At 37.8% G+C, this 14,204-nt stretch overlaps 1 protein-coding gene and 1 long non-coding RNA gene across 2 annotated transcripts; both read left to right on the forward strand.

The window, feature by feature from the left end:
• The first annotated feature begins 511 nt into the window (after nucleotides 1-511).
• LOC119501057 (pleckstrin homology domain-containing family F member 2-like) lies at nucleotides 512-2,488 on the forward strand. Its single transcript, XM_037791136.1, has 2 exons — nucleotides 512-828; nucleotides 1,259-2,488. The coding sequence occupies exons 1-2, from the start codon at nucleotides 585-587 to the stop codon at nucleotides 1,894-1,896; spliced, it is 882 nt and encodes a 293-aa protein (XP_037647064.1). The 5' UTR covers nucleotides 512-584; the 3' UTR covers nucleotides 1,897-2,488.
• A 6,215-nt stretch (nucleotides 2,489-8,703) lies between these two features.
• Nucleotides 8,704-9,628, forward strand: LOC119501163. Its single transcript, XR_005209772.1, has 2 exons — nucleotides 8,704-8,937; nucleotides 9,076-9,628. It is a non-coding gene; the product is annotated as an uncharacterized LOC119501163 (long non-coding RNA).
• Nucleotides 9,629-14,204: the final 4,576 nt, after the last annotated feature.

Raw genomic sequence — 14,204 nt, forward strand, 5'->3', positions numbered from 1 at the left:
ATCATTATTATTGATGCATTAACACGAAAGCCATCATTTAAATGTCGTAATTGATGGAGGTGTAGCTAATTTGAACTGTTTTATATATTGTTGGGTGTTTAATCTATAACAGTGTATTGTGTTTTATAAGCTGATCATACTGTATGTTTTGCATGTAAGTTCCTTATCTAAATATTTAACTAGCAACTGTGTCTGTTAAATAACTGCAGAGGAGTAAAAAATACATTATTTTCCTCTGAAATGTGCTACAGTGGAAGTACAAAGTAGTATAAAATGTTAATAATGAAGCACAAGTAGCTCAAAATTGTAGTTACTTTTCACCTGTTATTGTTTGCTCTGAAATTGCCGAGTAACTTCTTAACTTTAAAAACACATAGGCCTATATCCTAAATAAACAGACTTGTAAGTGTACTTCAACATGTTGCCCAACACCTCGCCCTATTTCTTGTATAACTTGTTTGTCTGCAATGAAGTCCCATTGAGTCATCATCAGGAAACAATCCTCTATAAAACACCACCCAACCTGCCGCTGACACCTTGTTCATGTGTGAGCTCAGTGATACGACAGACATTCGGTCACCACGATGGACCTGTTAACGTTTGAGAGGGAGAACATTGAGCGTATCCAGGCGGTTGAGAATTCATTTGGTCCGACAGGAAAGCCTTTATCCAAGCCAGGTCGGGTTCTGATGGGACAGGGCCGCCTGATGAAGCAGGGTCGCCGGAAGTCCCAGCCTAAGGTTTTCTTCCTCTTCAACGACGTGCTGGTGTACGGCAGCATCATACTGAACGGCCGCTGGCACAAAAAACAGAAGATGATCCCTCTAGGTGAGCAACTGCATCTGCTCTTTCCTGTGGCCGAGCAGAACACTTTTATCCAGTCAGGCAGAAAGATAGTGATCAAACTAGCATTTGTATCTAAAGCTCCATACAAGATATAGTGACCAAGTATTTGCTGTTGCTTTGGTGTTGCCTTTTCACAACAAGGCAATACAATGGAGGTAAATTAAATTAAATTTATGCTGCGCAAAACAATGAAAACCTTCATTGCAAGTCAAGGCAAAGTCAGAACACATGTTGATTTGTTGATTGAACTGCATTCAACTCAATTCATGCCTGGTCCTGTTGTGCAGAAATGAGAAGTTTACAGGTAGAAAAGCAAAGAAATCAGTTTTTCTGGACAAGCGTGTTGACCATACTATAGTATCCACATATTTTTTGCGCTGTTACCAATATGCCATCTTCACTGTCATTTCAGAGGACATCCAAATGGAGGACATGGAGAACAGTGAGGGATTGGGGAACCAATGGCTGATGCGTACACCACGCAAGTCGTTTTTTGTGTCCGCCAATACTTGCGAGGAGAAGCGGGCCTGGATGGAGCACATCGAAGACTGCCGGTCAAAACTGCTGCAGGGCGGCAGCAGCAGCCGACCCACTTCCGCCTTAGCCGTCACCTGGATCCCAGACCAGGCCGCCTTCAAATGCATGCGCTGCCTCAAGAAGTTCACTACGACCAAACGCCGGCACCACTGCCGAAAATGTGGCTTTTTGGTCTGCAATGCGTGCTCCAAGAAGCGTGCAGTTATAGGCCACATTCACCCCACCAAGCAGTTGAGGGTCTGCAGCCTCTGCCACACCAGGAATACGGAAGATGAGCTGTCTCGCCTGAGAGGAGACAGCACTGGAAAGAACAGCTCAGAGGAGGACTATGAGGCAGCATCCAGTGATGAAGAGGAGGGAGAGGAGATGATGCAGAAGCACGGTGATAGCTCCTGGCTGAACTCCCGCATGGGCACCTGGGGACACACGGGCACCTATGTTTACCCAAGGCCAATGAATCAGCGGCCCCAATCAGAGCCGGCCCTGGGCATGGGCATCATAAGCGGATGTTAGGGGTGTCATCCATCCATAAGGGCAAACCAAATGACGGACAAATTGTTTTTACATATATAACTTTTATAACTTTTTTTTACTCATACCATTTTAATACTATTATTTTTACACTAAAATCCCACAACAACATAACTACCTAGCCTTACATTAGTCAGGGCCGGCTCTGGCCCCAATAAAACACAACCACATCAAGACTAGTACAGGCTCTTAGATATGTTCACCATCAAACTATATATATGTATATAATGAAGAGTATTGGACTTTTGAATGGATTAAGATGACACAAAGCTGATCCAATGCAATAGCAGTGGGTGAAAAGTCAATTGAATGATCATTGAAGAAGGAATTAAGTGTTGTATTTGCTGCCGTCATGACTGCACCATTGACGTGCTTCATGCTTTATGGGAACACTTGGAGTCCCAAGGCACCAATTATCTTCTCAGAGTGTAATTATTATTTGATGTCAGAGGATGTTGAGTAGAACATTTTATTCAGGCGTTGGCAAGTGTCGGTCGCTGTTTACATATAAGAAAGCTTTTGCACTTCATACTGTATCTGCTCTTTCATTTTGCTTCGAAATGAGCTAAAAAAACAACAAAGCACTTACAAAACAGGTAAAGGATTTGTGTTTGTTGTGATTATTTGATTATTGAGAGTCATGTTTGTTTGTCGAATGCTGCTATACCAAGTGAAACTGTTAATATGACAATTACTCCTGCTTCTTTGTAATTTTTTTGTTTTGTTTGAACTTTACACTGTATTTTTTTTATATGTAAAATGTTTTCAACACTAATATCTAAAATGTCCTGTTGATTTTTGTCATGATAGTTATTTTTACCTATTGTATATCCTTTGGGTGTAGTTTTTTATATAAGCCATTATAGGTTGCTACCACACCTTTTTTTTATGTTTTATACGTGTGAAACAAATAAACAAACCTACATACTAAACATGCACCAATCTTACTTTTTGTGTCATGATTCCAATACTTATACATTGTCTTCCTAAATTTACAATATGTAAAACTTGCTGTTGGTATCATTGTTCAGGAGCTCAAATAAATAAATAATTATGAAGCTAATAATCACATGAATAAATTAGAAGAAACACAATAAATAATTACAAAATAATTGATAATATTAAACTAATTAATAATTAATTTAAGGAATAATTAAAACTCAACTCATTATAAAATGTTATCATTCCTTCTCAAATTTCATAATTACACTCATTTAGAGGACTTTTTTTTCATAATAGACATTTTTATTTCAAAATGCCCTTCTTAAAAAGTCTGCTTTTATTTCATTATGGCATTTTTCCCAATGACACATTTCATTACAAGCTTGAGATGAAAAATATCTTCAATGAAATAAAAAATGATATCTTATAAATTTAATTTATGAAAATAAATGACGAAATAACATTTCATAATTGAGTTGAGCTTCAATATTTCTCCAATTATTTAAAAAAATATTGTTTCATTTAGATATTTTACATGATTTATTCATATGATTATTTCATAATGTTTTTATTTATTTAATGTTGAACATGTTAGGATTCTTTATTTTGTTCTGCGTACATGAGGCTGAAATCTCACATCACTTCTTGATTACAAGTGGAGTTGCATGAATTAGATTGCTCCAGGAGGTTTATAAGACTGCACTGTTGTTGATTTAAATACACAGGGTGTTAATGCATAAGATACGTTTAACATGAGTAGTCCATAAAGACCAGAGCTCCCAACAATTAGAGCAGGGACATTTTATTGTCAAGGGAGGACAGTAACATTATTGACATTTTGGAATAACTGGTGCTTTCCTAAGAACTAATAACAGGTTTTATGAACAACTCACAACGTCAAATCCTTTCTAATCTTAGGGTGAATTTTTCCCTTGAATGTACTGTGTCAAACCTGTTTGACTTCTCCTCACCAGAACGAGGAAACGTGAACTATTTTCCTGCAAAAAAAAAAAAGTGTACCACTAAAACACAGTCTATCTTCACAATGATCTGACAAAAAGGGGACATTAATGAATATATAGAAATTGAAAAAAATTCAGAAGTATGTAAACCAGTTGTGGTTGCCTTTAGTGTTATTATTTAATTAAATTAAGTAAGTTTGACAGTCAATATAGCGACATCTGTTGGCCAAAATATGGTATTGCATTGTATGGAAGAAGAAGGATCTCATAAACAGCAGACAGTTTAATAAGCATAGAGTATGAATAGGGAGAGAGAATAGGATAATGACTGAATTGTACACTGATTTTAAATTGATTATATATTTATTTTTGTACATGCATTTACTGTATATGCGTATGTATATATATAGAAATACTTTTTATTTGATTCTATTCTTTTTAATTTTTATCTTTTTACTTGTGTATATTCTTTTTATTTTATTTGTATTTATTTATTTTTGTATGCGTATGTTTTTCCTGTATCTATAATGTCTTATTTTATATTAATATTATGTTTTTAAGCTTCTTTGTACCGAGAATGTTGTTATTGGGGACGTTTGTGAATGTTTGCTCTGTTGTTTCTAAATGAACAAAAGACAATAAATATAGTATAATAAGCATAGAGTAGAGATCTCTGGATTTTCACTAAAAACTGAGCTTCTAACTGAGCTCTTCTGAGTCTGTTGGACTTATTTTATACTGTCACTGGTTGGCTTACACTAAACTGGATGTTTAAGATAAGATAAGATAAGATAAGATATTCCTTTATTAGTCCCACAATGGGGAAATTTGCAGTGTACAGCTGCAAAGGGGATAGTGCAGAAAACAAGATGTATCAGCTAACACAGTAAAAAAAGAGCTAAACAAAGTGTAACAAAATATGAACCATTTAAATAGAGGGAAGTATAAAAATAGTAGCAGTATATATAGTATTGACAGTAAACAGACTATTAACAAAATTGCACAGGTGGAAAATGATATTGCACAGTGAGAATGAATGAATGAATGAATGAATGATTGAACGAATGAATGAAATTCCACCTGAAAATATCAGGTTATTGTCAGTTTTTTGGTGTGTAAGTGGTCTACTGGGAGCAGTGCTGGTTGTGGAGTCTGACAGCTGCAGGAAGGAAGGACCTTACATTAGCAGGTGTTCTCATAATATTATCACGTGGCTAATTACAATAAACAATAAATAGAGAATAAAATGTAACACAATAACTATTTACAATGCTTTACCTCCAGGTATCACTTGGTTCTTCCCGGAACGTTTCTTTCTGCGTTCGTACCCCCCAGGGACTCTTTGGGCAGAACACCCTGGAGCAGACGCAGCACAGTTAGGCGGTATGAACCCAAAATAAACAGACTGTGCTGTGATTTATTTGCAATAAACGGATCAAAATGATGCCGAAATAACGACATTATGATGCCGATTTGTAAAAAGACCGAATCTATGCTTTGTCAGGTCTGTCCGCAACACAACAAGCAAACAACTTTTAAAATGCTTGTTTTCTGAACGGAGTCTGGATCGATCAATACCAGGCTATGTTAACATTAGAGCTACTCCATCAACACTCAACATAACGTCATCCAGGCATGAATATGACAGTTGTTGTAAACGGATCAAAAGTGTGCCGAAATAACTACATAATGATGCTGATTAGTAAAAAGTCTGAATTCATGCTATGTCAGGTCTGTCCACAACACGACAAGCAAACAATTTTTAAAACGCGTGTTTTCTGAATGGGGTATAGTATGTATTTTGTTACACACCACTTATATGAATGCTTTTGATACACATGCTTTAATAAAAAAAACTAAAATACTTTTAACCTTGCTTATGTCATGTTAATACCTTTTCACCTTGTATAAAATGTATGACTAGTAAATGTTATCATTTACTATTACTGAATGTCATTTGCTTCATTTTAAGTTGTCTTTCAATCAAATATTAAGGTATAAGTGGGAAAAACTGTTCACAAAACACAATAGACATGACCACTGACTATCTGTGTAACAATTTAGCCACAAATTCACATACTGACCATATAGCCTACGATCCAGCCATAGTCTTGTTTTAATAAACATCACATGGTTTAGTACCCAAAAGATCCAAATACTGTATTTTCCATGGTTTACTATGGGATGGACATTTCTATTCCTATCCAGTACTTGATCCTAAAAGAATGAACATTTATATTGAAATATTATAAATTGAACTGATGTGAATTTTACCGTCTGAAAACATCTGGTGTTGACATGTTGGTTGGTGTAAACATATTTCATGTATTAATAAGAGAATTTAAGACGTTATTATTGTTTATTATTTAAAGATAATAATATATTTAAATATAATAGTATAGCATTGATACAATTCTGCATGAGTCAAGCTTTAGCTATATAAAACTTTTTGTAATAACGTTACACATCTGGCAAAAAGCAGAGATATCATGTATGCTGTTATTACTAATGCTAATACTAATCTAATATAGGGAGGCCGGTGACGTCACACGTGACACAGAACATAACTGGTAGGACTGCTGACATCTTCTGTGACGTCGTACATGACATCAATGCACATAAGAATTCCCACAAGAATTGTGACGTCACCTCACAGATAGTCTGCACTTAATTACAGTCAAATCAAATAGAATAATCCAATAATCCAACCATGCTCACTTTGATTAGTGGCCTGATGATCAAATGTTGCTGCCAGCAGCAGGTGGAGTTAAGGGAAGCTTCAATAGCCTAATGCCAAGCTAGAGGGAAATGTTGATTTACCAGAAGATAAAGGAAGAAATCATTAATAATTTTTTCAGTTATTCTCAATTTATGTTGACTTACACTGTAGCCTATTCAAGGTGACATTTGATGTGACTGCATCATTAGAGCTAAATAAATGCAGTATTGCCTTTGGTATTCTTTCTCATTATCCAATTCAATCTGTAGGCCAACAGATATCATATTTTCAGTTGGTTTCATTGTAGCATAAATGCAATATCATATTTCTTTACAATTTGACTTATATAAATAGCTACATAAAAACCTTTTTACTAAACAAATATAGCCTACATTTATGTACACACTGTTGAAATGTATGTTGTATGTAGCCTAATGAAATGCATACAAAATACATTTGAAGTAGGATATATTGCCAAGATATGCGTATAAATATATCCAACACACACTTGCTCAGATATTTACTTGAATGCAGTAGCTTTAAGTAATAATCCATTATGTTTTCATATGAATCATTCAGTGCATTATCTTCTGATTGCTATATGCAACACAAATGCTATGAAAGGTCCTCTTGTGCACAGAAATTGAGTGTTTTTACAGCAGCAATAACTATGTATTTCTTATTTGTAGTATGTATTTCCTCATTAGAAACGCTGTGAAGAGAGAGGGTAAAAGATAGAATTTACAGAAACACAAACTTCAACAACAGAAAATCTCACAGGACAGGCCACACTCAGGGTAAATAAGCTCATTGGTGTTGCAGGACAAGCAGCCAGACATAAATGTCCTGTTAGACAGGAGAAATGGTGAGACAGAAGCATCATGCTATTGTTAGACAGGTCTCTCAGCCAGCAGTCCCTGAGTAAAGACACTCCCTGAGTTACAAACGCTCCTCTACTGCCTCCTGCTGGCCAGGACAGGATCCAACACTGATCCACAGTGGACTAACACAATAGGAATCCCAAAAATACACTTCATCTTACATCAAAACACAATAAATACTTCAACTTCAATGTGATTACATTCTGTGTGGGTCACATTCTTCCCAAGCCCAAAATATAAACTCGACTAAATATCAGTATACAGCACCGCAAATATGAATAGAAAAGCAACCCACATTTATTATACAGCATCCCAAATACGCTTTCCAGGGAATATTTCAGCGTCTGTGTCAGGAGACACAACATGCAGTGTGTGTATTTTGTAAGGGACGATTATATCTGTGGGTTACAAGTTGAGGTACAAACATGTCTTTTATTATGAATTGATAAAGTTGCTGCATCAGGTTACATTTCCGTGCTGTGCTCAATACTGCCTCTATTGGAGCCTAAATACTGTGTAATCTGGCTGCTTACATGATGCATAAAGTGAGAACTGCTGACATCTCAGAATTGATTAGTACTTGAGTAAATGTACTTAGTTACATTCCACCTCTGGTGACAGTTATGAAGCTGAGACACATAGTAGACTATTCAGATATATTCTATATGTCATCTTATTTCATTTGAGAAAGAAAGAAACTCTTTTCGAAAGTGACAATATCGACGTCTCCGATCAATCAATCAATCAATCAATTAATGAGCTATGCGATAGTTGTGTGATGTTTTTTAAATAGTAATATTAATAGTAGCGACAGTAGCGACCGGTGGCTTGCTATATACAGTCAGTGCAATGGCACTGTATGTGATGCAGCTCATACAGGTTCATGACATCCCAGTTTTCTGACATATCTGTGACTTCTACAACATGTACAAAGCAGCAGCAGTGGTTCTTTCTTTCATGGTTGATGGAGGAAAGAGAGGCGAAAATTTGAAGCACAACATAACGTAACTTAAATGAACATAAACAATAGCACATGCTCAACAACAGCACTATGTAATGATGGAGAAGGTGCCTGATGCAGAGCAGCACCTGATGCAGAGCACCACCTGATGCAGAGCACCACCTGATGCAGAGCACCACCTGATGCTGGCGCGCCCTGAGCAGAAAAGCCCCAATCAAGCGATGCTCTCTCTCTTTCTCTTTCTCTTTCTCTCTCCTTCACCTGGACTCATCCCTGCCAGAACCTGCTGCCTTTGTTTGTCTTTTCTTTAGTTTTCACTCACAACACATCACACTTCATCATGCTCACACATCCACATCTACATTACTGATGTTACTGACTGACACACTCCACATTGGTAGTTACTTCTGTATATCCTTAATTTATTTATAATAAATATCTTTAATTTACAATCATTCACTGCGTCCTTTCCCGTATTTGTCATGTCCTAGGAGCCGGGCTATGACAGATTGAGGGCTCGTCCAGCTGTTTCCTGCCGCGACGTGTAGATAAGATCTGGTAATGTGTATTTTTGTGCTTTTGGGCATTTTGATAATTAGTCGAGCTCTTTGTGATTTGTTTGGACCATTTGGGTCAGTTAAACGGTAAAAGCTGTCTGCAGCAGAAGTTTGATCGTGGCCTGTTTGTGTGTTTCAGAAAATTTGGTGCGCGTGTGCGTAAAGTTGGTTTGGAGCGCCCGCAGCACGGCGCGCTCTGCTCCTCTGTTTACCTGCTGTAGTACCGCAGGTAACCGGATCGGCTTGTGAGTGCGCGAATGTTGGTTTGAGGGAAAGGACAACGCATTTGGACTTTACAGGGTAAGTTAAGAAAGAAAACGTAAACAGAAAACTGTTCTCCGCTTTTCATTTTGAAAGAGCAACAATGAGTCATGATCATTGGTCGTTGACCAGAACTGTTACTTCATCATTCTCTCAGCCAATCTGGCCGACCAGTCCTGAGACTAACCAGGCTCTCTCTCTCCAGAGGAGGTCTGAACCTGGTGAGAAGGGCTGATAGTCCTCATGTAGCTCAGAGGAGAGCCGGTCCGAGCCTCTACTCCAGACTGACGCATTGTCAGAAAGGAGCTGTCCTCTAGGCTGACCTTCAGTGACCTTCAGTCAGCCTAGAGGAGAGGTTCCGGCCGGATCTGCTCCGAACAACCTAGCTTTTCAGCCAATCCCTTACACGGGTTCCCCCTTTAGAAAAAGCTTAAAAAGCTTTTCAGCAATCTCCTAGGTAGGAAATTTGAACCTGATCGCAGAGCGGGTCCTATAAGTAAACTTTTCGAGCGAGGACTTTGACGTCAGTCATGACGTCATGACATCAAAGACGATGATCTCCGATCAACCAATCAATGGGTTAAATGCGATAGTTTATTCAACGTCATCATCAACATTATTTAATGATATCATGAAAAGCTCTGACCCAGATCAGGGTTATTAAATGACCGTATTCCAATGATGAAATATCGTCATTTAAATGCTGTTGAAACAACAGTTATACTGGATGTAACCTGACATTTCATCCAATATATCTATATATATCTATATATATATATATCTATGTCAAATGTATTTTGTATGCATTACATTAGGCTACATACAACATACATTTCCACATTTTGTACATAAATGTAGGCTATATTTGTTTAATAAAAAGTTTTTTATGTAGCTATTTATACAAATCAAATTGTAAACAAATATGATATTAGCCCAATACCAAAGGCAATACAGCATTTATTTAGCTCTAATGATGCAGTCACATCAAATGTCACCTTGAATAGGCTACAGTGTAAGTCAACATACATTGAGTATAACTGAAAACATATTAATGATTTCTTCCTTTATCTTCTGGTAAATCAACATTTCCCTCTAGCTTGGCATTAGGCTATTGAAGCTTCCCTTAACTCCACCTGCTGCTGGCAGCAACATTTGATCATCAGGCCACTAATCAAAGTGAGCATGGTCGGATTATTGGATTATTCTATTTGATTTGACCGTAATTGAGTGCAGACTATCTGTGAAGTGACGTCACAATTCTTGTGGGGATTCTTATGTTCTGTGATGTCATGTACGACGTCACAGAAGATGTCAGCAGTCCTACCAGTTATGTTCTATGTCATGTGTGACGTCACCGTCTGCCACATGGCCTGATTTAGCAGCTGTCATAAAGTCATAAAGAGTTTATGTTTTGATTTGACTCTATAATTACCCAATAGTAATTACAGGTAATTCTAATACTACAACTTGTCATTATATTGATTTTGCTCATCTTTACTTTACTGTTATTTCCTGACAATTTCTGCACATTACTACGTCAAATGTTAAAGGGCTATGACGCTCCAACCTGATTCCACACAACAAGTTTTTATGAAATGTCCAGGTTACATCCAGTATAACTGTTGTTTCAACAGCATTTAAATGACTATATTCAAGATTCAAGATGTTTATTGTCACGCCGGTTATACAGGTACAAACGTGTGAAATACTTTTTGCTGGGAAGCTCCGTTAAAATAATAAGTTATATTACATTTACATTACAATTATAAAAGGAAATACTTTGTACAAGGGCATATTAAGAACATATACATTAAGAACATATACATTATATACAGTATAACTGTTGTTTCAACAGCATTTAAATGACTATATTTCATCATAGGAATACGGTCATTTAATAACCCTGATTCTGGGTCAGAGCTATTCATGATATCATTAAATAATGTTTATGCTGACGTTGAATAAACTACCGCATTTAGCCCACTGATTGGTTGATCGATCATCGTCTGTGATGTCATGACTGACGTCATAGTCCTTTCCTACCTAGGAGATTGCTGAAAAGCTAGGTTGTCCGGAGCAGATCCGGCCGGAACCTCTGCTGTAGGCTGACTGGAAGGTCACTGACTGAAGGTCACTGACTGGAAGGTCACTGACTGAAGGTCAGCCTAGAGGACAGCTCCTTTCTGACAACGGGGTCAGTCTGGAGTAGAGGCTCGGACCGGCTCTCCTCTGAGCTACATGAGGACTATCAGCCCTTCTCAGAACAGGAGCCGCGGGGACCAGGTTCAGACCTCCTCTGGAGAGAGAGAGCCTGGTTACACACAGGACAAGGCCGGAAAAACATGCAGTGATAGCAGAACCAACAATGGGCAGAAGAGCCAAAACGTTATCACCCACTACAAAGTGGCGATAATCAGCAGAACGATCAGCTTGAGTTTTCATCCCAGATTGTGAGCTAATCAGCGCATTATTCCAGTCTACACCTTCCTCACTCATGAACACATCACTATCAACAAAGTAACCGACATCTGCCTCTTTGAGCTGTTCTCCTCTCACCACAGCCGCGGAACATTTCTGAGGACTCTGGTCCACCTTTTTATCCATAACGAGCTGCCCTCGTTCCAACTAACCGGGGTTCATCAGGAACGGTGGTTTCGCGGTACCTCGGCCGTTTTGATGTCCACACAAGACTCTTGACACCGGTTCACTCTCCGGTTCTGTCTCTCCTGCAAAGATTGGCATACAAACACTGTCAGACAACATGATGTCCTGCTGTTTCTGTTGCCTGATCGCGCGTAATTACGCACGAAGGGTACAGTTTGGCTGTACGTCGGCCTCAACGTGATCAGCAGGTGAATTACAGTTTTTCTCGATTGTTTACACACATTTTCTGAAAGCATGCCTCATACTCTCAGAACTCTACACACAAATCAAAAAACACACACACAATGGGCAAAACCCCTCAATTCTCCTGCAAAATGAAACTTTACATTCAAAACAATGTTATTTCTTCTCAAAATGGTATTTTGTTTTCAAATGACACACACAAACCATCATATGAATAGACATTTATAAGAACCAGTTGAACACTGATGTGCTCAATGTAAAACACTATGATGAATGGAAAACACTTCTTCTCCATTCATCATAATGACTTGTCTTTTTTTTGTTCAGTGTTACACTTACTACAGACAGTACATACATAAGTGTGTTGTAAAATAATTTAGAATATTGTTTTTATACTCAGAACACACAAATACACGGTAACACATATATTTTATTTTCCCCACAAAAACAATGTACACAGTGTACATCCCAACCAACACAAAGTTGCACATACAGTGGTCTACATACAAAACAACAGAGGAATTTACTGTATACAGTTACAGTAAAAAAAACGAAAAAAAACAACTATGCTGCATCCTCTCTTCTGTTTCGGTCTGGCCACAGCACCTCATCCACATCACAAGCAATGTTTTCCCTGGCCAAGCAGCGGGGGAAATATCGCTTAGCATGTCGAATCCAGCCATGAAAAGCATCAACTGATTGCTAATTGTAACACTGTGTGACAGGTGTTTGCCCATGTGATGAGTCAGTGTGCATAGTAGGGCAATTGACTTTAGAATTTTGAATGACAGTGTGTTCCTTGTGAAAACGAGATTTTCTTCATGAAAATTGTGCCAAATGCAGAGAATTGTGTGTAGTGTTTTGAAAAAAGTGTGTTTTAGAACTGCAATTTGAGTGTAAAGCAGGAATTGTGCTTGTAGTTTAGCAGAATTGGTTCAGGGGGTTGGTGCATGAGTTACATGTTGTGGTCATTGTGTGTCAAGTACCAGTATTTGTGTGTAAACAATTGAGAAAAACTGTGAACACCTCCAGAGCAGGAGATACTTTTCCTCCGGTAATATCGTTTCCAGTGGCGGCTGGTGGAATTGTTTCTCGGTTTGGCTGTGCCACATCCAATCAATTTCAGCAAACATCCCGGTATGATTTAATGCATCAAAAACACATTACTACCTTGCAGTTAAATAATTAACAATTATTTTATTCCAACAGGAAGAGTAAATAATACTTTGAAAAAACACAACAGTATAAAATGTACTCAGTGGCGGAATGTAACTAAGTACTTAAATACAATTTTGAGGTATACTTCTACTTTACTTGAGTATTTCCATGTTCTGCTACTTTCTACTTCTACATCTCAGAGGGAATAGTAGACTTTTTACTCCACTACATTTATCTGACAACTTTAGTTACTTTACAGATTCAGATTATTAACACAAAATATAATCGCATTACAATCAAATTACACATATTACTGGGTGCATTCCATATTTAAAACACAAATATTGACATTTTGTATAATTTTTATTATTAGTAGTAGTATTATTATTAGTAGTAGTATTATTAGTAGTATTATTATTAGTAGTAGTATTAGTAGTAGTATTAGTAGTAGTATTAGTAGTAGTATTAGTAGTAGTATTAGTAGTAGTAGTAGGAGCCGGTCAGCACTGATAGAATCACAGACTACGATCCGCCCGTGACGCGTAAAATACGCCCGGGTGTCTGGTCCTCTGGCTCACCTGTCAGTGACACCAGCCCGTCCAATACAAAGGGCTTAAAACATCTGGATCTGGACTCTCAACATCATGTTCACTCTGGCCAGCTGGAACTACAGGTGATACTGATTTAATCAAACCTATATGTCTTTGGGTTGGGACACATCAGGTGAAGATTGCTGCTGCTCCTTTCGCGTTTGAGGAGCAAGCAACTCACAATAATGTGTGTGTGGTCTGAGGACAATAAAAACACTCTCTCTCCTCCCGGTGGAAAGAGGGAGCTTTTGGAAAATTGTCCGCTGTGGCTGATGGAGGAAAGAGAGGCGAACATTTGCTTCTCGCTTGGTGTGAATGCACGATAATACAATACGAAGCACAACATAACGAAACTTAAACGAATATAAACAACAGCACATGCTCAACAACAGCACTATGTGATGATACATTG

Source organism: Sebastes umbrosus, chromosome 14, assembly GCF_015220745.1.
Source record: "Sebastes umbrosus isolate fSebUmb1 chromosome 14, fSebUmb1.pri, whole genome shotgun sequence".
Lineage (NCBI taxonomy): Eukaryota > Metazoa > Chordata > Actinopteri > Perciformes > Sebastidae > Sebastes > Sebastes umbrosus.

What these genes read in the sequence shown, in the direction of transcription:
- LOC119501057 (XM_037791136.1), top strand. Translation starts at nt 585, where the DNA reads ATGGACCTGTTAACGTTTGAGAGGGAGAACATTGAGCGTATCCAGGCG. An exon ending in ACAGAAGATGATCCCTCTAG is followed by an intron (nt 829 to 1,258) that starts GTGAGCAACTGC and finishes CTGTCATTTCAG; the next exon opens with AGGACATCCAAATGGAGGAC.